Raw genomic sequence first — 26,349 nt, forward strand, 5'->3', positions numbered from 1 at the left:
AATTTGAAAAAATAAAAATGAAAGGGGGCACGTTCAAAAAAAAAAAATGCCCCAATCCTAAACTGGCACTGGGTACGGGCAAGGGAGGCCTGAGAAGAGGCCAGGGGGTGGCCTGGAGAGCAAATTCCCGTGGAACTCCTCCGGTTGCTCCTCCCTCCCGGGAGCCTGAGAAAGTGCGCCGGCGCCTTTAAGACCTCTCCAGACCTCCGGTACCTTCTCAAGTTACAACACCCCTGGTCATCTTCCTCTTTACTCACTGAAGCCAGTTTTCCATTCTGTGCTCTTGTTTTCTTTTCCAGAGCAATTATTCTTAGCATTTGACAATGTGTTACAGAATTCAAACAAGTCAGTTAAATTGAGACATCTCCATTTCTAATTTTTTCCACCTTGTGTGTTCAGAGATCAGAGGTTCTTAGAATCACCTGAAAGCTTTAAAAAGCTTGAGTGGGGGGGGTTAGTGCTTGGAGATCAGCACGGGATGTTTTTTTTTAAAGTTTTCCAGGTAATTCTAAATGGAAAACCCCTGGGCTGGGTCCCTATCACATTCTCCTTTGTCTCTGGTGGAATTAAGCCCCTGCCTGGACAGCTATTACAAGAAATTAGTGATATTTCCTTAAATCTAGAGTTCTCCAAATTCAGTCTCTATTAGAAGCAACTTGGTCCCTGGTCGGAGAACTAAGATCCCTCATGCTGCGCAGCGCGGCCAAAAAATAAAAAAATAAATCATTTAAAAACGTAGATTTGTGTGCTTCACACCAGAGGTGTATTCTGTAGGCCTGGGGTGGGGCTCAAAAGTGCTTTTTTTAAAAAAATTTTTTATTTATTTTATTTTTGGCTGTGTTGGGTCTTCGTTGGTGCGCACGGGCTTTTCTCTGGTTGCGGCAAGCGGGGGCTACTCTTCGTTGCGGTGCACGGGCTTCTCACTGCGGTGGCTTCTCTTGTTGCGGAGCACGGGCTCTAGGCACGCAGGCTTCAGTACTTGTGGCACACAGGCTCAGTAGTTGTGGCTCGCGGGCTTAGTTGCTCCGTGGCATGTGGGATCTTCCCGGACCAGGGCTCGAACCCGTGTCCCCTGCATTGGCACGTGGATTCTTAACCACTGCGCCACCAGGGAAGGGAAGCCCCCAAAGTGCATTTTTAACCACCACCCCAAGTGACGCTGATGCAGGGGGTCCACGGACAGCAGTGAAACACAATCGCTTACTGCATCATTTCTGGTAGCGGCCCAGCTGGGCTTAATTTATTCACACGCTATTAATACTTTCCAAGAGATATTATCCACAAACCACAAGAGCTGACATGATAACGCCAAGAAAGAGAATAAAGTACTATAGGGCCATTCGGATCCTCCACCCATCAGAGCAGCTAATATTCTGATCCCCAAAATGGATAAACATGAATTTCCTGCCTTATTCATATGTGAACTGAGAAGTCTCTTTTTGCTTATTTATACTTTTGGGGTCATATCTCACTACTCTTTCTAATATCTTCAGTAGCATCCTATACTTCCGGGTTAAATGCCAAACTAGCACAGTCATGACTCCCCCCACCCCCAATTTCTCCAACCTCCTCTCTCAAGTCTTCCCTTACCTTCAACCAGAAAAGGACAATCCCTGTCCCCCAACCGAGTCAGTTACATGGTTGTGATGTAAATGCTGCCCTGCTTCCCTCTGTACTGCCGCCCATGTCAACACTGGTGGAGGGGGGCCTTCACCATTCCCCTCCGCTACTTATATCCTAGCTGGGTGCCCGGGCCCAGCTCCAACCTCACCGCTCCTGTGTTGGGTGGTCTCCTTTGGCCCCCCAGATCCACTCTCCACTCTCTCCTGTGCTCTGCTCTGTGTCCCAGGAGGCTGATTTCTAGGGACCACATCATCTGAGCTCTCTTGCCCTCTGGCTTCTGACTGGGGCAGCCAGTGGGAGGCGGGGAAGAGAGAGGATGTATTCCCTTGCTCCCTCCCCACCTGGTTGCTGTGGTCCTGGCTCTGGCTGAGTTCCTCTGCAGTCACAGCTCTCCCAGGCTCCCTGCTGACCCCACAGGCCTGGGATGGTGACAGCTTCCTGCGATGGCTAGGCCCTGGGTAATTTACCATATCTTGTTGACTCCCTTAATTCTCTGCAAATAGTTTCTTCATCCAGTTCTGTCAGTTAAACTACTCTGAGAGTTCCACCTGTTTCCTTCCCAGACCCTGGCTGATACAGCCTCAGTAAGATCCTTCCCAACACCCCAGCTCGCACAGTCCTAGGAGATCACACCCACCTCGGGGCATTTTGTAGCATGAATTACACACATGGTTGGTACGCAGAATGGGTTCTGTTGAGTAGTGAGGGTCCCTTGAGTAGTCTAATCTGGCTGCCCACTCTGGGCTCTCCCAGCCAACCACCAGGTATGCCAACCCTGTCAGCCAATGCACCACATTCAACCCCTACTTCTGAATTAACCAAGTACTTCTGACACTATCTCTAAAAGAGTGGTATTTCTTAGCACATGACCCTCTCCTACCCGCCTCCTTGCCAGGCATAACCAAGGGACAGCCAGCCTGGTAGGGACAGCAGCCTACCAGATGGCTTTCTTGGGATCTCGATCCAAGAAGCTCAAAGCCTGACAACAGTCAGGGTGTGAAGGTTGCTAGATGGGCGTTAGGACTGGCAGCCAGCCTGACCCACGGGAAAGCAGAAGAACTCGTTAAGAGAGAAAGGACAGAGGAGGGTGGGAGAAAGATCCTGAAGACTCTGTGGGACTGCTGGATTTCTAGAAGCTTCCCTGTTCTGGATCCTTTGAGGCCTGTTCCTGTGCCTGTGAATTTACCAGTGATCTCGTACAACGGTCCTGCCCTTCACCCGAATAAGCCTGGGTAAGCTTATGATTCATGTATCAAAAAGCCTGAAACCTCAGGAGTCTTACTCTTATGAGAACCCAAATGAATCGGGGCAGGGACTTTGCAGGCCAGGAACCGAACCGTCTAGACACCTGGATTAAATCTCGGGCACAAAGGAAGAGACACGTGTGCCTTGGTTGCAGAAGATCTGGAACAGATCAGAGGGGCACCCCGGGAACTGAGAGAAGGCGCTTCTACTAAATTCTTCAACAGAGGAGAGGATCAGTGGGCAAAGGAACACAGAGGATGGTGCGGGAGCAGCTGAACTCAGAGAAAGTGGAGACCCGTCACAGGCAAGGCGGCAATGAAGCAGGAGTACGGGGGAAGTAAGGGCATTTCAGCAATAACACTGGGTCAGACCTAAGGGCACGGTAACCCTCATCCTGGTTGTCTCCAAGGCAGACACGGGCTGGGAAGCAAAGGTTACTTATTCATTCCACATGCTTAACATACACGTATTGAGAGTGTAGACACAACGCAGGCATACTGAGCCTCCCTAACTCGTCCATAGGGTAGGGATGATTTATGAGCTCCGGGCCACAGATGAGGACTGGGGCTCCATGAGATTCAGTAACATTTCCAAGGTCAACCAGCTGGTAACTGACAGAGCTGGCACTCAGCCCAGTTTTGTCTCACTACAAAACCAATCTTAACAGCTCCGTATGCCCAATCCTTGCCCCTTCAGGCCTAAGAGTCTGGTAGGGAGTTAAGAGAGTTAAGTAAACCACTTCTTATGCCTGATCTGCCTTCCCGACTAAGTTAACAAGACACCTGAGGGCAGGGCACATATTTCTGGGCTCCTATGTCTGGGCTTAGACCCAAGAACTCAATAAATGGTTGTGATGCTGACGACAATAAAAACACTGATAAAAGGATCAACCAGCAGCCGAGGTCTGGGGACTCAGCCTTTGCAACGCTAACATTCTCCCCCTGCTGCCCAGGAATGAATAAAGGGATGAACAGATAATAAACAGGGTGAGCTTGTTTCTGCCACTGAAGATACCTCTAATTACATGCCTACCTCTTTTTTTTTTTTTTAATTTTTTATTTATTATTTATTTATTATGTTTATGTTTGGCTGTGTTGGGTCCTCGTTTCTGTGCGAGGGCTTTCTCCAGTTGCGGCGAGTGGGGGCCACTCCTCATCGCGGTGCGCGGGCCTCTCACTATCGCGGCCTCTCTTGTTGCGGAGCACAGGCTCCAGACGCGCAGGCTCAGTAGTTGTGGCTCACGGGCCTAGTTGCTCCGCGGCATGTGGGATCTTCCCAGATCAGGGCTCGAACCCGTGTCCCCTGCATTGGCAGGCAGATTCTCAACCACTGCGCCACCAGGGAGGCCCCATGCCTACCTCTTAAACCCCAATTCACTGACAGAGAAGAGAACAAATTGATGATAAACTCTTGTTGCTGATTGGCTGTGACCACATGTATTACGTAAATGAGTGAGAGGAAACTCCTAGGCTCTGACTGGCCTGGAACAGGAGGCCCCAGGAGCAGAAGGGCATCCAATATGGAAGCAGAAAAGCAAGAGCAGTGACAAGCCTGGTCAAAGAGCTCCCTGGGTGCAGAACGGCGGCCTATGAGGTACCACTATCAACTCAACTATGCATCACCCTCATCTGAAAACTGGGGAAGGCGCATAGCCGATCTCCACACAAGATTGTAACTAACTATAAGAGATGGCCCTTCTCCAAAGCCAACAGGCAAAATGTACCCTTCATCTTAAAGATCATTAGAGAAGGGGACTTGATAGCCCTTGGACCCATTTCCACAGCATCATAGCTCTCATGTCAGGAAATGATTTATTTGCATCCAACCTCAACCCTCCTCAAGCTGTTGAAGCTTAAGACCTCTTGTCTTTAGCACAAAAGAGACATCATCTGCTTCTCAATGTTGTGTCACATATATCCTCTGAGGCTAGTAAATCTGCCCCCAGGCAAAATCATTTCCATTTCTTTGACCTCTTCTCTTGGGTTTTGTGAGCTTTTCAAGTTCCTCTAAAAGTGAGACTACTTGGCAGCAGGGTTTAGTGACCGAACAGAACACCAGATTGGAAATGAGGAGATCTGTCAGCTCTGTCACTTACTGGCCTTGTGACTTCGGGCAGACCAGTGACTCCCCGGGCCCCTGTCTCTTCTATAAGAGGAGAAGGATAACACGTCCTGTGCTCAGGAATGAGGGGAGGGGGAAGAAAGCAGGATTATTTCAGGCCATCAGTCAGTTATACATGATACAGACTTGAAAGAAAAAGGTGATGAAATAGACTTTGCATTTCAAGTCTCCAGGCCTTCTATTTCTAGCAAAAATGCTTAATGAGACAAATTGTTTATGTTTCCGTGCAGATTTGCTCATCGAAAAGTGTGCTGACTGTTTGAGAGGCTTGTTAGATGTGCCTTCACAGAGTCCAAAAGGGTGCTAAGCCTTGACTAGAATAAAGGATGTGAGAGTACACATGTCTCTCTATATGTAATGGAAATTTCTGGAATGTTACGCACACACATACACCCATACACACAAACTGTGAAGACTGGCTATCTGTGAAAAGTGGATCTTTTTCTTTATATACTTCCAAAACGCTCAGAAGAATCTTTTTACCATAAGCACATATTACTTTTATAATCCTAAAAAAACCCTAAATATGATAAAGAACTGCCACCAGCACCCCATTAAAAAGGTTCATGGAAATTGTCCGTAGGTCTAGATCTAAGGCTGCCATGCCATAACAGGAATAAGACTGCACAGCTTTCAAATTTCACTGCTGGTGTTCAACCCGTATCTGCTGGATGCTCACAATTCAACAACATTTATTAAGCACTTACTCAGTGCTGGCATCATGCTAGACCAGGAGTTGGCAAACTACAGCCTGTGCACCAAATCCGACCCACCACCTGTTTCATAAATAAAGTTTTCTTGGAACATAGCCACACCTACCCATTTATGCATTGTCTGTGGCTGCTTTTGTGCTAGAACAGCTGAGTTGAATAGTTGCAAAAGAGACCATATGGCCCAAAAGTCTAAACTATTTACTATTTGGCCCTTTACAGAAAAGGTTGCTGGCCAGTGTGTTAAGCAATGAGGATTCGATGGTGAGTATGATAGGCCTGAGCCCTGCCCTCATGGAACTTACAGTCTAATTGGGGGCACTCAATTAGTCACACAAACAAATGTATAATTGTACCACACTAGCAAAGAAAGGTGTGTTTGGTGCCACTAGAGAGTATTATGGGCAGCTGACCTAAGTGGGAATATCACGGAAGACAAAAAAGCCCAGTGGGTACAAAGGTCTTATGATGGGCGAGAACATAGAAATAAAAAACAACAAAAACAAAAACAAAATAGAAAGAAGCCAAAGTGGCCGGAGGTTAAGGCCTGGCAATGTGTGACGCCAGATAAGGCCGGGAGGGGACCGGGAGACCAACCAGGCAGGACTCTGGAGACCCTGATAAGGACTTGTCTTTATCTGAAGAGAAATGGGGAGCCCTGAAGGGTTTCCAGTGAGGCCACTGGAGATACAATGAGATGAATGTTTTGAATTTCTCTGGCTTCCAGGTGGAGAAAGGCTAAAGGAGACCCAGGTGGGATGGGTTCGCCAGTCAGGAAGCTGTTTTGCAGAGGCCTGGATGAAGATGGTCGCAGCTTGGACCTCAGGGTGCAGATGGTAGGGATTAGAGGGGTGAAGTCTGTCAACTGAGGTGCAGAAGCAAGACCATGAACCATCCCAAACGGTCCACTTGGCTGTGAAGGAGGTGTCCAATGTTATCATGGGTTCCACGGTTCCAGATACAATAGAAATATCCAAGAATGACAAAAGACCTTTTTATGGTTCATAAACCCAGCTTTCCTTTCCCTGTGCTTCCGTGTCCTGAGGCTATGATGGATGCCCAGTCTTTCAGACACATAAACCGTGGCCTTTTCCTTACATGGTCCCTGTTCAATCATGCATCCCGGGCAATTCAACCACCCCTAAAATGAAGGTGCAAGTCAACTGGAACATGTAATCTAATTTATGTTTTCAAATCCTACTTCATCCAACTATTTACTCTGCAAAAGGAGAATTACTCATATTTTCAGTTTTGATTAAAAATATTAAATGCCCGGGGCTTCCCTGGTGGCGCAGTGGTTGAGAATCTGCCTGCCAATGCAGGGGACACGAGTTCGAGCCCTGGTCCGGGAAGATCCCACATGCCGCGGAACAACTAGGCCCGTGAGCCACACCTACTGAGCCTGCGCTCCGCAACAAGAGAGGCCACGATAGTGATAGGCCCGCGCACCACGATGAAGAGTGGCTCCCACTTGCCGCAGCTAGAGAAAGCCCTCGCACAGAAACGAAGACCCAACACAGCCAAAACTAAATAAATAAATAAATAAATAAATTTTTTAAAAAACTGCAAATGAGTTTAAAAAATAAATAAATAAATATTAAATGCCCTCATTTGACCTCCTTTGAATGAGCCACACGTCTGTCAGGCACTGGGTAAATAAAAGCATGACTGGAATACTAAATGGTGCTTCTATTTTGGGTTCACCCTACGAGCTGGTTTCTTTTTTATTTCTCCTTCCTTTCAGTGGCCAAATAGATATGTCAGCAGGCAACGAATTATTGCTGCCATAGTTGTCAAGTTCTACTAACCAAAAGGATACGTGACCACTCAGGAGACAAGATACACAACAGGAAGGAAAATCATTTTTGAACTAACAGGAATTCTAGGAGCAAGATCAGATCACTGGCAGTGAAAGCTACTGGCAAACGGGAGGACTTATTTTCTCATATTTCCACTTGTAGAGCTGACAGTTTAGAAGGAAGAGGAATTAAAACCCAATGAATAAAATCTTTATTCCTCAAGCAAAGCTCCATTCAATCACATGAGCTATAACTGAGATTTCCAGAATGGTGTGTTAGAAGCCAAGCCAGACATCATCCAAAGAACTGGATTAGTTCAGTAAAATAAAAATAAGATAACAAATCAGTCAATTTGGAATCCGGAGAGAAAATACTGACATTGTCAGTGGAAAGCAGCATGGTAGAGCAGAAAGAGAGCTAAGAGCTCTGGAGTGGGAGAACCATAAGCTCCGATCCAGACTTTGCCATGTAGCAGCTGTGTGACCTTGGATAAGTTATTTAACGACGTTGAACCTCAGTTTCCTAAACTATAAACCATGGGTCATAGGACCTAGAGCTGTTCTGTGAATGAGTTAATTTGTGAAGATCCTTGCACATAGTAAGGGATCAGTAAATGACAGTTCCTTTCCTAGATTGTCCAAATTTAAGTCTGGACTGAAAGAATGGTGCACAGCTCCATCATCACTAGACTGTTCCAGGACAAAACATCACTAAAATGTTCTGCCGATACAGGGCAAGTACCCTAACTTGCTCCTGAGAAAAATATGTGCTCTGACTTGTCCTACGACTGTTGGGAAAGAGAAATGGAGTAGAAATTAAGATTTCCATATAAAAGATGAGAATTGAAGTCCTATGACCATTAATGCAGTGGATCCATGGGAAGTCAAAGATCTCCATGGTTCATCAAAATTGCTCCGGACTAGGAGCAACTAGTCATGAGTTCAAATCCAAGCTGTGTGGCCTTGGGCATAACAATTAACCTCTCTGAGCCAGTTTCCTCATTTCTACAATGAAGAGAATAAGATCTACCTCACAGTATTTTTGTAAGATTAAAGAAGTATAAGCAGAATATAAAACCAGTTCCTTCCAATATTCACGTTTACAAAATGACAGGGTCTTGAGGACTTCTCTGGTGGTCCAGTGGTTAAGACTCTGCACTCCCACTGCAGGGGGCACGGGTTTGATCCCTGGTCGGGATACTAAGATCCCACATGCCGCGTGGCATGGCCAAAAAAAAAAATTTTTTTTTTTTAAATGACAGGGTCTTATATGTTGGCTTCTAGCGTGAATAGACAACATCCTTTGCAAAGGCATCACTAGTACCTTATCTAAAAATTCTTCCATTAAACAGAAATGAGCTGAGCAACTAAAAGGTTTGAGGCTCCCTGTACTAAACCAGAACCCAGTTCACAATTTTGACTGCAAACCCTCCGGACCATCTCTGTCCTGCTAATAGGGACACACTGTCTCATCTCTTTCTTGCCTTCTCCCCATTCTCAATTTAAAGGTGACCACATTCCACATAAAACCCACAACATCCCCTCTGATTTCTCTGTTTCCTTTTTTTTTTAATTTTTTTTGATGTGGACCATTTTTAAACTCTTGATTGAATTTGTTACAATATTGCTTCTGTTTTATGTTTTGGTTTTTTGGTCAGGAGGCATGTGGGATCTTAGCTCCCCGACCAGGGATCGAACCTGCACCCCCCACACTGGAAGGCAAAGTCTTAACCACTGGACCTCCAGGGAAGTCCCTCTGCTTCCTTTTAAAGTTCTCATTATGTCCTTCAGAAGGCCCCTCAGATGAGGGATCCTGTCATCTGATGCTAAAGAGATCGAAATCGTCTGGGGTAGTTCCAAAGGCCGGAGCTAGAACAGGTGGGGTGGATTTAGAGGAAGGTTCCAGCTCTGCATATGGAATACGTTTGGAACAGTGACTGCTGGCTAGCTGAGAAGCAAGCTTCTAAAGCAGGCAGCTCTCCACCAAGAAAGCTCAAGCAGAATATCTCACCCACTGCTGCCTGATTGAACCTCCGAACATCAAATGATTTTATTCAACACTTACTGAGTGCTTTCTATGTCCTAGGCACTAGAAATGCAAGCCCTCAGTCTCTCCACTGGAGAGACGGACCCACAATCAGGTAGTTATAAAACAATGTGGTAAGTACAAAAATAGAGAAATTACAGGGAGCCTTGTGGGGTGGACCTAACTCAGGAAGTGGACCTCACTCAGGTGGGCTGTTCTTTCTGGAGGAGGTGACACCTCGGCAGTCTTAAAGGATGGAGTAGGGAGGCAGTGAGAGGCAAGAGGGGGGCAGTGTAGAAAGGGCATTTGGGGCAAAAGGAATCAGCATGAGCAAAGGGACAAATGTGACCAACAGAATGGTTTATAAGAGGCACTCCAGGCAGCTAGATAATGCTAGAACAGTACATGAGGGTGGAGAGGGGTAGGAGACAGGCCGGAGCTACAGACAGGAGCCAGGGCACGGGGCCCTTGTAAACTGCATTCTGTAGGGTGGAATTCTGGGTTCCTGTGTTTTTAAGCACAAGAGTGCTTAAAACACCCTAAAGCTTTTAAGCACGAGTGACTAAGTTTCTATCATCTTCGATTTAGGAGGTTTTCGGTTGTTTTTATTTTTTCCCAAAGGCAAACTGCAGGACAGCCTTGCGAGCTGCTGAACTGAGCTTCAGGAGCCTCAGGGTCAGAACAGCCCTACCTGATTAACTACCGAAGGCAAGCACCCAGCTCCTTTGGTCCCCTGCCTCTTCCTCCTCTATCTGCTGGGGCTCTTGGTAACACTAACCTCCTAAAGAGGTGATGTGGGCACAAGGTGACTCAGCACTACAGAGTGCTTGGAAGCAGCCAGAAGTCCACGCTGAGCCCTGAGCATCTTTCTGCAGTGGGCACACTGGCTGGGAGGCAGGCCTCAGGGGGGCAGGTTTGCTGCAGTGTGCTCCAGAGCCTGCCAGCATGGCAATCGGGCGGCTTCTCCCCCCTCTCTCCTTCCTTGCCTCCTTCCTAATAGCCCCTGGCTCCTGGCTGACTTGACTGGACGCTGGGGTGCAGAGGGACGGGCAGCACAAGGCTGTCTTGCGGAGAAAAGCATCCTTCCAGCTGTGCTCAGCCACTGGACCCTTCCCACCGCCCCCAGTCGGGAACTCGGGCCCCCTGTGCTTTCCTGAACCACTGCACCTCTCACCTCTCAAGCTGCCATTTGGAATTATTCCCTCCCACCCCACCAGCTCCTTCCTCCTTCCCCATCCTATTTTACCTCTCCAGTCCTATCCCTCATTACCAGGGCCCACGGTCTCCACTGCTTACGTGAAGGTTCTGTCCATTTCCTCTCTGCTGAATGAGTCACGCTCTTTTGGGCTCCTTCAATAACCGCATAAATGGCTCTGCTCCACACCCCTGCCCCAAACCTTCCTTGATCACTCCTCCGTACCCGACCCCTCCCTTCCATCACTCCTCTTTATTTTGAGCACTTGAGTCATCTACTCACTGAGTCATCTACTCACTTGTACTGGTTTAGCTGCTCCAACCACGCCCCACACACTAATCCCTGACTCGGCCATGCGTTTCTCACGCAGCATGTCCCCTCTGCTGGGAATGTCTTCGTCCTTGTCTCCCTTCTGAACTCCGCCTCATCCTTCCAGGGAAAGCACAAATGTCACCCTGACCCAAAGGCTTACCCCGTCACCTCCAAGACGGATTAAATCTAATAAGACTTCTTCTACCTTTTTAAACTGAGGATGTTTTGCTTATGTCATAATAACAGCTAGGACCGATATGCCAGGCACGAGAACCTTATATGGAGTAATTCATTCAATCCTCAAAATCACCCTGTTATTACCTCTAAGTCAACCAGCCCAAGGTTACAGCAAGTCAGTGGAAGAACTGAGGCTTAAACCCACGCAGCGTGGCTCTAATCAGAGGTGTTGCCACCTCTTCACCCAGCAGACCAGGAAGCCTTTGAGTCCCAGAGCTACACCCTGTTCCCCTGGCACCCCAAGTGCCTGGCACACAGTGGGTGACTACTAAATGTGGTAGTTCTGGATTTAACTGAAATTTGTTCAGCATGCATCCCACGTCTTCCTCACATGTATGTTCTGTCTCCCCAAGCCATCCATGAGATCCTCGGTGAGAAAGGACCAGGTCATCTATTTTCCTCACAGGTCTGCAATCACATGCATACTGGGGAACTGGGGGAAACGCAGAGAGCTCTAGGGGTGCAGATGGGGGCAAACTAACTTTAGGTTAATATATGCCTTAAGTGTGTATACTTTACAAAGGCTTTTTCACATGCCTGATCTCATAGGTCCTGACATCAACAGGCTGTGGGGAAGGTAAAGAGACAGAGGTGCAGATGGCCTGAGATCTGGTCAAGGTCTTAGAGCCAGAAATAACTGAATGATATTATAGAAATTACAACCCAGGGCTCTGAATAAAACAGCTGAAAGCCAGTCCCCTGCTCACAATGCCTAGGCAGCTGTGGCCATCAAGAATGGGCAGGCTGATGTAAGTCAACTATACTTCAATTAAAAAAAGTAAAACAAAAAAGAGATCAAGGTCAACCAGTTCTAAAAAAAAAAAAAAAAGAATGGGTGGGCTGAGTGTTCAGCTCCTCCCCCAGATCGGGTGTCCTTGGTCGCTGGGAAAGGGGAGCCTGGCACGGTGTTCTCCACGGGAGGCTGGCTGAGCAGACCTAGGGCAGGGTGTGTGAAGGCAGGTTCAGCAGGACCTCTGGGAGCCTCTTGGAGTGTTTGGTCACTCTCACCAGACAGAACAGAAAACCCTGAGAGATGACACGATTTCCAAGTGGTCTAATAATGTAGATATGAAGAGCCAGGAGAAACAGGTTTGTTCTTCCCATTAGTAGGAGGTAGTCAATGTCCCTACTATTTGTAACTATCCCATCGCATTTCTAAAAATCCATACCTTTATTTCATTGTCCTAACCCAACATTAACTTCAGATCGAATTTACTCAATGTCCTGTGCAGAAGGGAAGGCTTTTCAGGCTCAGGTGGCCTCTGCAGAAGAAAAGCTTTTCCCTAGTAGGAAGGGCAGTGAACTTCTAGCCAAAAGACTGCCCCATCTTTATGCCAGTCTCATCGCCCCGCTGAGCCTTGATCTCCTCTTCTGTAAAATGGGCATGAAAATGCCCACTCACCCACCCATCCCACAGAATTGTGGCAACGACCTGTGAGCTCCCAGCCTAGGCGTCCCGAAGATCTGAGTGGTCTCTTGGGTCTCCGTCTCACAGTCCTCATTATTCAGGAAGTGAATGAGACACTGCAGATGTCTACTCTTAAGTGCAGAGAGAACCACCTCCCACTGTGGGCCTCGGAGCCCTGAGGCTTACGCGAAGGGTCGCAAATCTCCCAGCTCTGGCCGTGGCTTTGACAGGGGACGAGGCGGTCTGTAACTCCGGGGGCGCGGTGGGGCGGGTGGAAACCCGGGTTTCCCGACCCTGGCACCGAAGGCTGGGGCTGCCCTTCCCCGCCCTACCGCTCACGGTGGCTGCAAAGCGCCCTGGGAGGCCAGCCCAAAGGCCGGGCTTGGGAAGCGCCTCGCTTACCTGCGGCTCCACCAGCCAGCGCTGCTCGGCGGCGCCCAGGGGCGCGGGGCGCGCGGCGCGGAACGCCGAGTACACGGGGATACGGTCCCGGGTGCTGTACAGGGTGGCGAAGCGCTCGGCGCCCTCGGAGCGCTGACAGATCTTCACGTGGGCAGCGGCCGCCAGCCCCGCGGGCGGGGTCCCAGCGTAGAAGAATCGGTCGCATTCGCCGAAGCCGGCTTCCTGCTCGCGCACGAGTCGGCCCTCCAACAGCCCGGTCAGAGCGAGGAGGCCGCCCAGCGCCAAGCAGCGCGCGGGGCCCATGGCGCGTCTGCGGGCCGGGCCGGGAGAGCGCGAGGCCGCCGAGCGGGGCCGCGGCGGAGTCGGAAGCCGGGGGCGGCGCGGCTGAGCTAGCGCTCTGCGGGCCGGGCTGGGCGGCCCCGGCGACGGGGGCGGGTCCGCGTCCCGAGGCCGCGCCTCCCTCGCACCCTCCTCCCTGAAGATGGCTGCGCAGGCCCGGGGCCGGGCGCGGGGATGCGCCCGAACTTGCACCGCCTGGTTTCTGCAGTCTGCGGTCGGAGGCTCGGGGACGCGCGCTCCCAAGACTAAAAGGTATGAACCGGGTCGGCTTAATCGGAGGAAACGGGAAAGAACCGTCCCCGGGGCTGGGAGCCTAGAAGCCTCCTGCGCCAGCGCGCCCCAGGGATCCTCAAGGATGCAAAGAGGCGGCATGAGATGCCCTCAGAACTGTGGCTCTTTGGGTCTGATGGGCAGGGAGACCCAGTGACATCCAACGGAAATCAGTCTTCCCCTTCCCAACGAAATGCTCATCCGCCAATACATGGACACAACTTTGATGAAGTTTCAGCAGATCAGAAGCCAGGAGACCCAAGTTAAAAATCCTCTTCTAGGAAATTCCTAACCTAGGGAAATAGGACAGCTCTTGTGGTTTACTTGGTACTGCGAGGCTTAGAATCAAAACCAAAACCAAGAAAGAAACGAGACCGGCCAACATCACTGGTTGGTAGGTTGGTTGATTCATTATTTCTTTCTTGAGTGCCTATGGGCCAACATGGGTTCGGCGACTGGGTACAGTGGTAAACAAGAATAGGGTCCCTGCGGTCCTGCAGATGAAACCTAGTGGGAAAGCTTGTCGTTAATCAAAGAAGCAAGCTATTAAAGGAATAATGACACACACTGAACGTGGAGCTGTGAGAACCTGCCCTTCCGGGGATTCAGAGTTGTTTGCCTGAAGAGTGTTGTCTGGACTGAGACCAAGAGGTTGACATGAACTAGGCAAAGAGGAAAGCAGCATGTGCTAAGGGGTCTCCCTGCAGAAGGGAACGTGATATGTTGGGGGAATTTAAGGAAGGTGGGTGTGGGTAGAGAACAGAGACCTGGGAGAAGATTATGAGAAATAGGGCTGAAGGAGGCGGGAGACACAGAATTCCAGGGATCATAGGCTACAGGCCATCAAACATTTTTCAGCAGGACCCGGACCCTATTGAGAAAACAAGCTTCATGTAATAATCCTTATGCTTAAAATTGACATTGCAATCTAGTATTTCTGTTGTGTTCTATTTTGTTCCCCTTTAAAAAATATGCTGCTGGTAACCCACAAAGTTGTTTCTATGACCCACTAATGGCTCATGTCCTACAGTTTGGAAAGATATATTATATAAATCATGATGAGGATTTTGATCTTTCAATGGCCGAGACACAATCACATTTGATTTCTGGGCAGAAATGGGCAGATTGGAGTGGCCCAGAATGAATGAAGAAAAACATTTATAAAGATCCAGATGAGAGATGGTAGCTTGGACTGGGGTGGTGGTAGAGACAGAAGCAGAGTGCCTACTAAGGTGCCTTCACTCACATCTTATTATTTAATCTTATTTCCTCAGTGTGCCATGTGGGGAACTGCACCAGAGCATTCAGATGCTTGTCCAAGATGGCATATCCTGAGCCAGATTTGAGCTAGGCCCGTCTGCCTCCTAAGCCTGGCCTTTCCTCTAAGTCACAGCAAATCCATGAGGTGAGCCTATAAAATAGGAGAGAAATTGTCAGAAGAGCACATTCTGGAGATTAAGAACCAGTTCCTTGGAGGCTTCAATACCTGAAAAGGTTGACTATGTTTGGCCCCTGAAAAGAAACCTAAATATATTTCTTAATTAAAAAAAAAAAAAAAAGACACATACAGTGTGATGTCACAGTAACAACTAGACTTGGAGTCACATGTTCCTTCTGCATCCAAACTATCATTTTCAATTTCCAAACTTTATTCTCAGTTTAGCCATTTCTGTGCATCTTCAACACTGTGGCCTAAATTAGTAACCATCAATTCTCACCTGTATTACTTAGATGTTCTAACTACTTCTCCTGCCCCCAAGGGGTTCACAGAACAATTAAGGTGATTAGTTAAATATGCAGATTATATCATGTCAAGTGCTGTTTTAAACTTCCAATGCCTTCTCATTTCAAGTTGAAAAAAATTCAAATATTTAACATGAGCTACAAGGTACTACATACCCTGGACCCTGCCTCCCCCTTCTCTATGCCCCAGACACAAATGAGCTTCCTCTCTATCCACACAAAAACACCAAGCTCTATGTTAGGGCTGTTACACTTGTTGTTTCATCCAAGTGGAAATCAGCTCTGGACATTCCTTCTTGTCATCTGAGACTCAGAAAGGTCTCCTGCTCTATGAAGTATTCTCTGACCACCGGAACCACACTGCCCATTCTGCACTAGCATTCCATCCCCTTTAATCTCTTCACAGAACATATGCCCACTTGAAATTGTCTTGTTCCTTTATTTGTGGATTGGTTTATTGGGATGTGTCAATGACTTAACCTTGTGAAATATACATACACCATTGAGAGGGCAGTGGAGACTTGGAGAGAAGATTTTCACAGGCTGTCACATTTTGTCCTCTGTTTGCTCATCTCTCCTAGCAACTTGGATCAGCGAAGTGCCAGGTGATTTCCACCAAGTCATCCTTCAGATAGGGCTGCAAATCAAACCCCCCAACCCAGCCAGCCAGCTGAAACCCAACATCAACCCCAAACTCACTCACCAACAACACACAAGGGAACAAGCTCATAAAAATAAGTTTTGCTTGAAAAGTTTTGATATAATTATTAAGAAAAGTGCAGAAAAAGCGACCACCTCTCAGTTGACTGAGTGAACAACACAAAAAATAAAGTCAGATTTTAACATACTGGTTACCTTTAATATATTTAATAAACTCAAATCTTAACATTCTAGTTACCATACTGGCAGAGTACACGTTATCAGTACATCAAAGACTCAGAAACTTTATCAGTTATTATCTGAGTTTCTACTGACCTAATTAGTCAAAAGGGCCTAGTTTGGCAAGAAAAGCGGGAAGGGAAGGGGGAAGAGGAAAAGGAGAGAGACTGGAGAGTAATCAAAGCCCAGGATTCTTTAGAAGTTCAGCAGCATCCAGAGCTGGCCCACAGGATGGGAGTGTGAGGTAGATTGGGCTCTGGCGACCTCAGCAGGACCTAGTTCCCAGAGATACTAGAGTGTCCAGTGCATGAAACCTCAGTTTGTGACACAGGAGTTAGCAGTGTCCAACGATTCCAGGATCTGGAAGGAAGAACAAACTTTGGAGAATTTGGTAAACACCACGGACCCAGCACGTCCAGCGGCAGCACAGGAGGCACTCTCACGCAAGGCTAGTGACCTGCAAATACCCAAAGCTCTGAAATGGAAATATGACCAGTCTCAAAGGATCCCCACGCAAGAGCAGTGGGGTAGAAAGGCATCCCCTGGGCTTAGGGGACAGGGCCACAACCACAGCCAGAAGCCGTGGCGGGATGCTGGAGCCCAGGGCTGAGCGGGGCGGCGCTGTCCGGCGAGGGTGCATCCACAGGCAGGGGCTGAGCCTCTGGGTCCTGAGCTGTGTCTACCGAAAGCCTCCTCTTAGCCCTGGGGGGAGCAGCTGGCTCCTGAGTGCCCTGTTCCCAAGGACGACGACGAGGGCCACATCTTCCAGCTGGGTGGCGATCCGGGGCGGATGGACCTGGGGTCGGCGGCTGGGTCGGGCCGGGCTCCGCGGCGGTGCTGGTGGCCGCGTCCCTGAACTGGGCGGCAGAGCAAGAACCCCGGGCCGGCGAGGGGCGCCGGCACACAGCACGCACAGGGACTCGGTGGCGGGTCCCACCGCCCGCGGCTACAGCCCTACGGGGGCGCAGAGCGCGGCGGGGCATGTGGTGCCTCGTGGCGAGAGCGGCTCCCAGGGACGCGCGGACCTCCCTCCAGGCGTTCAGGACCTGGCTGTCCGGCGCCGTGGGCTGCGTGTGGTCCACCACGATCCGGTCCTGCCCGCCTTTCCACAGCTCGTAGCGCTCCGGTTGCAGGATGCGCACGAAGGCGTCCATGGAGAAGGCGACCCGGGCCTCCCCGCAGCTGCACTGCGAGGCCACTTTGCCATAATCGATCCAGCGCGGGCAGGCGAAATTGATGGCTTCCGCGCAGTTGAAGCCATGGTTGAAGCCAGAGTGGTAGCCATAGGGAAAGGTCACGATGAACTCTCCAGCCTCCTGAGTGATCCGATCGAAGGGGATGCCGTTGTCCTTGAGGACCGTGGGCGAGATGAGAGCCACCTTGTGCCGCAGGAAGGCCTCACAGCCCCGCGCGCTGCCCGGGAAAAGCTGCCTGGCCAGGCGTTCCAGGCGCCGGCCGTGCTCCGGGGGCACCGCGTACCACGTCTTGGGCTCCCCGAAGTGCAGGTAGTTGATGCTGTAAAGGTCCATGTCCTCCGTGTGCCAGGCGAAGGCGGTCTTCCACATGCCGAAGTACAGGTAGGGGGTGTTGACGCCTTCGATGACCACTCCGCACTCCTGCTCCAGCAGGTCCTGAAGGGTTCCCAGGTGTCCAAGGTTCCACTGCTCCGTGTTTTGATCGAATAAGGAGCCACTGACGTCCGCACCATATACTGGTGAATCGTAGAGGCGTGTTTTCCAATATTTTCGCTCCAGCTCCTTAAAATCAAAGTGTGCTGGAGTCCGGTATTTTTCACTATTTGCTAAGTGGTGGTACTCACCCACGGTCATGGCTTTCTTCTTTTTGTGGTATTGAGTAAACACACCTGCCTGCCCAGAAGTCACCTGCTGGAGGGGAGCGGCTATTAAGATGTCATTGATATCATCATAGGTCTGTCTGGCTTTCCAGTCCTTGGGTGGAATGATCTTCGCCACGCCTGCTCGGTGTGCACCTTGGGATTCCATATAAGCAATGTATTTATCGAAATCATTAAACTCTTCTTTGGTTGGATGAAATACCATTATTCTACAACTTGGGTTCTGGGCCCAGTTGGACTTAGACGTCATAGCTTTCATTAATAAGCAGGAAACTCCCAAGTTTTGATTTATGTTCTGGATAGGTGAAGATGCTGGGAAACAGTACTTTTTCAAAAATGGGTTGGAGTATATCAGCAGGAACCCCCAGTAGACTTTAATGCAATGAGTTGATAATATTTCTTAGGCTTGCTGATTCTCCAGGGGACTCCACGCTGGGCAGAAGCCTTGCTCAGGACTGGTGCTGGCTGAGCCTGCAAGTCTGTGATGTCCTTGGTTGACACTTGGCTCTGTCCTCTTGAGATCTAGTGAATCACCCAGCCCTGGCTGGGTATCCCAAATGTAGTGTCTTCAGGGCAGTATTGAACAAAAAACCTAAAAAAAAAAAGAATAGAGACAGGTTGAAAACTAATGTTTGGAAATATTTACTCGGGAACTACAAAGAAAACACCACCATGGACTATAATTGCATATTCAAATAAAGGCTAAAATTTCATAAGATTGACAATACAAGAAATGGTGTTGTTGTGAACAATGGAAATTCTTGTACTCTAGTAAGGAGAATGGAAATCGTTCCATTCACTTTGAAAAACTATTTGGACAGTATCCACTAAAATTGAACTTACCCATGTGCTATGATTCATGCCTAGGATATGTGTATGTCTGTGCAATGAAAGTCAAGTCCAAGAGTGTTCAGAACAACATGATTTCAGAAGCCAAACACTGGAAACAACTCAAATGCCAGTCAACATTAGAATGGATAAGTACACTGTAGTATATTCATACAATGGAATATAATACAGAAATGAAGATAAACAAGAACTACATGAAAATATAAGAATAATTCTATAAACATAATACTGAGCAAAATTATCTGGACTCAAAAGAACACCTATTCTATGCTTCCATTTATATAAAGATAAAAAGGTACCTATAAGATGATGATATTTTTTGGTACCAATGTAATCTATGTTAGAAGTCAGAGTAGTGGCTACCTTTGTGAAAGAGAGAGGTTGTGAGTGGGGGTGTGAGGAAGTGTCTAGATTAATGTGAATATTCTATTCTGAACCCAGGTGCTGGTTACACACCCATCAAAATGGCTCATTGACATAATTCATCACGTTATGATGATTTTCACAAATTTCTGTGAAATAAATTTGTTTTAATGTATTTAAATTATTTAGATAAATTTAAAATTATAGTTTAGGGTGAAAAGCATTAAAACAGAATGATATCTTTCATTGTACCAAAAGGAAAAAGAAGGGTGATTGAAAATATATGAACTAAACATTCAATTGAAGAAGCTATAAAATAGAAGAAGAGAAAGAAGGGGTAGGAGTAAAAAAATAACAAAGAATAAAGACAAAATTAACGAAAGAAAACACATACGAGACAGAGCACTGATGACCAAAAATATTCTTGGAAGAAATTAATGATAGCAATACACCATGGGCATAACCGAGCATAAGAAAGAAGGGGAAAATAAACCACTAGGAATGAAATAGTGCACAAAAGAATTTTTAAAATCTCGAAAGAGAATCTTAGGAGAAACTTGACAGCAACATTTTCAAAAGATAAGAGAAAAGAATAAATGTCTGGAGAGGAAACATATCCAAAATGGATGCAAGAAGCACCAGAAAGCTTGAATAACACCCCAGTATAAGAACCTGGTTCAAAGTATGACCCCTGAAAGTCCAGGAGACACATCATTTTGCATGTGAATCTAGAAAACTTTCAAGAAACAGTTAACTCTTATTGTGCAAATTGCTTCAGAGTATAGAAAAAGTTGGAAAGCTACTCAGATGAGGCTATTCTGCTCTCTGATAGCCAAACGAAAAAAGGACAATAAAAAATAAAGCTACAGGCCATTTTTGTTTATAAGCATAGAGGAAAGCATAAAATGGAATGTTATCCAATGAAATGCAGCAAGATAGTAAAAGAATAATACATCATGACCAAATAGAATGCAAGGATGATTGAACATTGGAAAATTTAATGATAAAATTCAGAATATTAACAAAGTAAATGAAAAATATCATCATCTTATAGGTACCAAAAAAGCATTTGATGAAATGGAAAATCCATTCATGATTTTAAAATTCTTACTTGCAAAGCATCAAGAGAAGCTTTTTTTTGTAAGATAAAGAATTTCAAGGTAAAAAATAGCAATGATCATTCTTAACAGTGAAACAAAAGTAACATTCTCATTCAAGTTAGGAAAAAGAGATGCATCAGCATGAAAAGCTGCTCAATATCACTAATTATTAGAGAAATGCAAATCAAAACTACAATGAGGTATCACCTCACACCAGTTAGAATAGGCATCATTAGAAAATCTACAAAGAACAAATGCTGGAGAGGGTGTGGAGAAAAGGGAACCCTCTTGCACTGTTGGTGGGAATGTAAATAGATAGAGCCACTATGGAGAAGAGTATAGAGGTTCCTTAAGAAGCTAAAAATAGAATTACCATATGCTCCAGCAATCCCACTACTGGGCATATACACAGAGAAAACCATAATTGAAAAAATACATGCACCCCAATGTTCATTGCAGCACTATTTACAATAGCCAGGTCACGGAAGCAACCTCAATGCCCATCGACAGACAAATGGATAAAGAAGTGGTGGTACGTATATACAATAGAATATTACTCAGCCATAAAAAGGAACGAAATTGAGTCATTTGTCGAGACGTGGATGGATCTAGAGACTGTCATACAGAGTGAAGTAAGTCAGAAAGAGAAAAACAAATATCGTATATTAACGCATGTATGTGGAATCTAGAGAAATGGTACCGATGAACCGGTCTGCAGGGCAGAAGTTGAGACAGAGATGTAGAGAACAAACGTATGGACACCAAGGGGGGAAAACCGCGCCGGGGTGTGGGTGGTGGTGTGCTGAATTGGGCGATTGGGATTGACATGTATGCACTGATGTGTATAAAATTGATGACTAATAAGAACCTGCAGTATAAAAAAACAAACAAACAAACAAAAAACAACTAATACTAAACTTTTTTTGGGTTATTTGTATGGAAATATGTTAATATAAAGGTTTCAGACATTACATGAAATTTCCAGAAATCTTATATCTTCTGGTCTAATGTTCTAAGTCATAATTCTAGTTATTACTTTAAAATGTGTATCTCAGAAATAACAAAATTTCCTTGTCAATTGCATTATTATGAACTTTCATCCAATCTTTAACCGTGGTCATTTTCAAGTCTTTTGTCATTTACAGACAGTTCTGGGTGTACTCTGATGCTTTTGCAAAAATGTTCCTATAAAAGGGTTTCATCTTCAAGAAATTCATGGAAAAGACTCTGACAAGTACAGGTTTCTGGTAACTGACTATACTGCTGAACTGAATGAATAAGCATGTTCAGAACACTAATGGAAAACTGATGAATTCATAAAAGTGCTAACAAAAGATCAAGATGAAAAAACAATTAATTAGGTGGGACTGAGTCAACTTATGAGGATGATTTAATTTTTGTGACTTTCTGTTGGAATTAAAAAAACAAGAAATCCCACAAGGGCTCAGAGGCAAAAAATATACAAATCAATTTCCACTGCCAAGTAAAGGAGTTGTTACAGTGGAGGATTACTGGACTGAATGTCAATATTATGACATAGTATGAGTGAGTTTCGTGTTGGGTAATTGCAATCGTTGCTTTTGTTGTGGTCATCCATTTACAATGCTTGGTGGCAGTTTATTGATCCCTTATAAAAATAAAATACAGTGTGTGTGTGTGAAAAGAAAAAAAACATATTGAAAACAATGTGAAAAAAAATCTCACCATGTACACTCCACTTTCAACTTGAACTGTGTAGAGCAAATGTAATAGTTATGATTTAGGACAGAAAATATATGTGTACAAATAAGAAAACAAAAAAATAACCAAAGCAAACTATCTCATTAACCCAATTTCAAGTGCTCCCTTATTACTGTTTCCTAATCCTCTTAAGCGCCCCTAATTTCCACCATTCAAATATTCTCTCTCACTTTCCCCTGTCCTCAAACTTCAGGCGCACCTATTCCACCCCACTTAGAATCCTCCGAATGTCCGAAAAGTCCCTAAGTGATCTGGCCCACCATCACCTCTGGACCTCACCCCTTTCTACCCTGCTCCTTGCGCTCTCATTCCAAACACATTCCTGCCTGTGTCTCAAAAAAGGCCGGTATACTCTTGTCTGATGGTCTTTGCACCCAGGCAACTCTCAAGCCTCAGCCCAAACATCACCTTTTCAGGGAACTCTCCTCTGATTGTCTTGCTTTGGATAAAAGTAGAGACGATTTTCCTTCCAGGAAAACAGGTACTGTCTCAACAAAACATTTCCAAATGAAACTTGAACTGTTGGTCAGTACCCATGTATCTCTTCCAGATATACTCACATCAGCGCCATGGTAACTCCAACATTCCTGATTGCATCACAGTGGAATCCAACTGGCTCTTCCAACTGTCTACTAAAAGGCCTCCTTTTTAAAGTTATCAGCCCACAAAACACAGGTATTTTGCCTGAAATTTTTCCTTTAAGATTTCTTACAAGAAAATATATGGGATCTAACGGTTATACAAATTTCAGGGTCCTTTTAGTTACAGAGGGATTTCCCTGGGAAAACTGCCAGAATGGGAGGAGCTAGCACAGTTGTCAGGGCATTAAACACCACTAGTATTGGGTCAGCACAAGAACCAGGGAGAGGAGAAGAAAACCATGCTAAAGAAATCGGTGAGGAAGAGCTCAAATGCCTTTAGAGAACAAAGGCATTTCATCTTCCTCACCCTGTAGTCTCCCCAATAAGACTTTGAAAGATCAGCTTGCCTGCCATTGTTCCAAGTGATAGAAACTCCCCACATCTCCTATGGTCTGCAAGAGGTGCCCGAGGTCCCTATATCTTATCTGGGGTCCATTCAAGACAAGAGGAAGCTGGGACTGGGGCCCAATCCTCTACCAGCCCTCTCCCCAAAGAGGTCAGCACAATTTGGCTTCAACATAAAACATTTCTCCTTTGGATCTGGGATCAGGGACAAAAAAATAGCCAAGGAAGGGCTTGCTCTCTGTGACCCCTGCTGGTAGCTTTTGTAAGAGTGCATCAAAGGAATGTTTGCTGCAGACCCGAATACTGGTGGCAGGGGCCCTTTGAGTGAGCGGTAGTAGCTCTCTGTACCTCTGCCCTGGAGCCTCATGCACCATGGAACATGCAGAAGGTAGGTAATGGAGGATTAAAACACTCTTCTCTTTTTCCAACTTTAATGTCAAAGGGTAAAAGAAACAATCTCGAGGTCTCTATAGAGTTTGTTGGTAATAAATGGTGGGGAGGGGAAGTGGTTGACAAGCTAGCTCATCCTTGAGGGAGTGTGACAAATGCAGTTAACTCAGCCTCTAAAGTTTGGGTGGAAGTCAAATAATCTCTCTCTTCCTATTCCAGAGACACCTGATGAGCACTCAAGGGTCTTGGGGATAGATTGTTATGAAGGAGAAGCATTGTTCAAACATGACCCTAGATGTTCATCCTAAGATGCCTGAACAATAGGCTAGCCTAGACTCCTTCCATGACTGGAGGGCTATAGCATCCAAAAGGGCCCAAGGTCCCCAGGCGCCTCCTAACGTACAGGGCTACTGGCTTTCCCGGAGAGCTCCTGTAAACGGCTGGCATGATATCTAGGCCGCTTAATTCCCCAAGCAGTCCGAAGCTCCCTTTCCTAATAAGGTTGCTGACTTCAAAGGCCTATATGAAGGAAGAGCACTGGGGAAGGGGCCTCCACTAGAACAAAACCCTCCTCAACATGGGATGCGTCTCCATGTAGACGCTGAGGAAATGCAGAGCCGATGTGTGCCTTGGTCTTGATGTGTTTCCTGAACTCATATTGTATGACTCTGTGGAATTTGCCTCCATCGACAAGGGGACCCAAAAGATGGGAAGAAAGCAAATAGTAAGGTTTCATCAGGGTTAGGGTTTTCCAGCCATGTGTATCTCAAGGAGAGAGGAACAAGTGTCTTGATGGATTGGATGGAGGGATAAGAGAGTGATTAAAATGATGGACCAGTAAATTTATCCTGGGTAAAAAAGGAAATGAGAACATGATGGCAATGATGGAGAATGAAACAGTGCTTGATTCATGGGCTGAAAGTCTCCATTAGGTGAAATACTTGTATTAGAACCCTAGGAAATGTAAGCTAGCAAGAGAATGGGATGCTTGAAACATAGCTGGTACTCTCAGTATTCCCATTTTATGGAGGAAGAAACTGAGGTGTAGAAAAATTTATATTTAACTTCATAGCTTGTGTTCTCAAACTCTAGAGTTATTTTTGGGCTTGTCTTATCTTCCATATAAAACTGCTTTGAGAGCATTGTCTAGGTCTTGTTCATCATCAAATTTTCCAAGGGATCTTGGTACTCTATATGGTGCACACTCCAAACATTTTTATTAAAAAAGAAGTAACTAAAATCATTTGGCGCACACTGCAGTCTCTCTCCTCTTGGTTACACCCCATCTTTCTCCCTACTCTCCTATCTCAGGGGAAGAGAAGGTACTCCCCCTCTCCAGACCTAATCTTGCCATTTAAACTCCTTAAATTGACACCTCCCATGCATTCCAAAACTACGGTGAATTAAATGATCACTATCACCTCTGTAAAGACTTAAATCATCAGTCATCAGTCTGTTTCCTGATTTAAGCTACACCCTTTCTCTTACCTTCCTTTCAATACCGAACATGTCAAAACATAAGCAAAAATAATCTACCTTTACAAAAACATTTCCTCATCTCTCTCGTCTTCTGATTCTGACCCCACTTCTCCACTGAAATTGATCTCTGTCAATCATCACATTGTCTCCCAAGTGCGCCTCCATGGGTTACACTTTATCTCTCTACATCATTGATTGATGGAACACCTCCTTCCTCCTAAAATGTCTCTGACCTCTAGGGTACTGACAGTCTTCTCCGGTTCTTTTCTTTCTCCTTGGTTCCACTTCTTTTTCCACTATACAGATGCAGTCTTATTTCAAAGCTCAATTCTCATCTCTCTTTTAACTCTTTTTATTTCTCCCTTTCAATTTCCTTTTTCTGTTCATGGATTTCTTTAGTATCACACTCTGTCTCTTTAAAGATATTATTTATTGCCATAGCTTTCTCTAATAACACTGACTTTCTCCTGCATTTCTGATTTGCTTTTCCTTCTTGACTGGCCACTGAGCCCCTGAAAATCAACTTGTTTAGTACAAATTGATCATCTTGCTCCTGAAATTAACTTCATCCTTTAGAAATCTTTTTTTCTAAGAATGGGAATACAGTATCCTAGTTACCGTTGGCTATTACATCTCCCTCTCCCTAGACATATAGTCGGTGATGTCAGGGGATCCCACGACAGTCTACTGTGAGGCCCCAGGGACACCTGTATACCCCAGGGAGGCTTCCTGTGCTCTCCTTCCTTCTATAAGGACCCAAGGATCCAGCCTGCCTACCTCTCCTCCTTATAGCTGTCACCACTCAAGCTAGACCCTGAGGATCTACAAGTACCCGTCACCTGTATCATGTGCTAATCTCCCCATCTCACTGTAATTTTTAATCTTAAAAATTCTTCTATAATGATTTTATTTAAAACTATATAAATATATAATCAAATTTTTCATTCTATATGAAAACTTCCTCTAGAGAAATGAAAAGAGAAGGATGAAACAATTTACAAGGAAAATTAATGTCAAAAATTTAAATACCATGCTAAGGGTCTTTCCCCTAATAAACCCTAAAATGCTGATTATGAATATCACAGAGGCCCTCATTTTTTATTGAATTCTTAATAGACAAGTAAAACAAGCCTTGAGTTGAGTATTTGCTTTTGTTTTTGTTTTTGTTGGCTTTGCCACGTGGCATGTGGGATCTTCGTTCCCTGACCAGGGATCAAACCCGTCCCCCTGCAGTGGAAGCCCAGGGTCCCAACCACTGGACTGCCAGGGAAGCCCCTGT

General features: G+C 46.1%; 1 protein-coding gene, 1 long non-coding RNA gene and 1 pseudogene across 4 annotated transcripts in view; 1 reads left to right on the plus strand and 2 right to left on the minus strand.

Moving 5' to 3' along the window:
- Nucleotides 1-14,662, minus strand: part of ENDOD1 (endonuclease domain containing 1) — a 30,486-nt gene extending 15,824 nt beyond the window's left edge. Inside the window, exon 1 of the mRNA XM_082409939.1 lies at nt 13,078-14,662. Within this exon, the coding sequence (XP_082266065.1) occupies nt 13,078-13,788 (711 nt within the window). The 5' untranslated portion in view covers nt 13,789-14,662. The remainder of the gene's footprint in view (nt 1-13,077) is intronic.
- Nucleotides 13,540-26,349, plus strand: part of LOC309636703 — a 47,478-nt gene continuing 34,668 nt past the window's right edge. For both annotated transcript variants that reach the window (XR_014250151.1, XR_014250152.1), the window contains exon 1: nt 13,540-13,668. This is a non-coding gene — a long non-coding RNA (uncharacterized lncRNA). The remainder of the gene's footprint in view (nt 13,669-26,349) is intronic.
- On the minus strand, nt 16,318-19,114 carry LOC309667928 (lysine-specific demethylase 4D pseudogene; annotated as a pseudogene). Its single transcript has one exon. The product of its transcript is annotated as a lysine-specific demethylase 4D pseudogene (transcript).

Source organism: Balaenoptera physalus (genome assembly GCF_965194825.1).
Source record: "Balaenoptera physalus genome assembly, chromosome: 10".
NCBI lineage: Eukaryota > Metazoa > Chordata > Mammalia > Artiodactyla > Balaenopteridae > Balaenoptera > Balaenoptera physalus.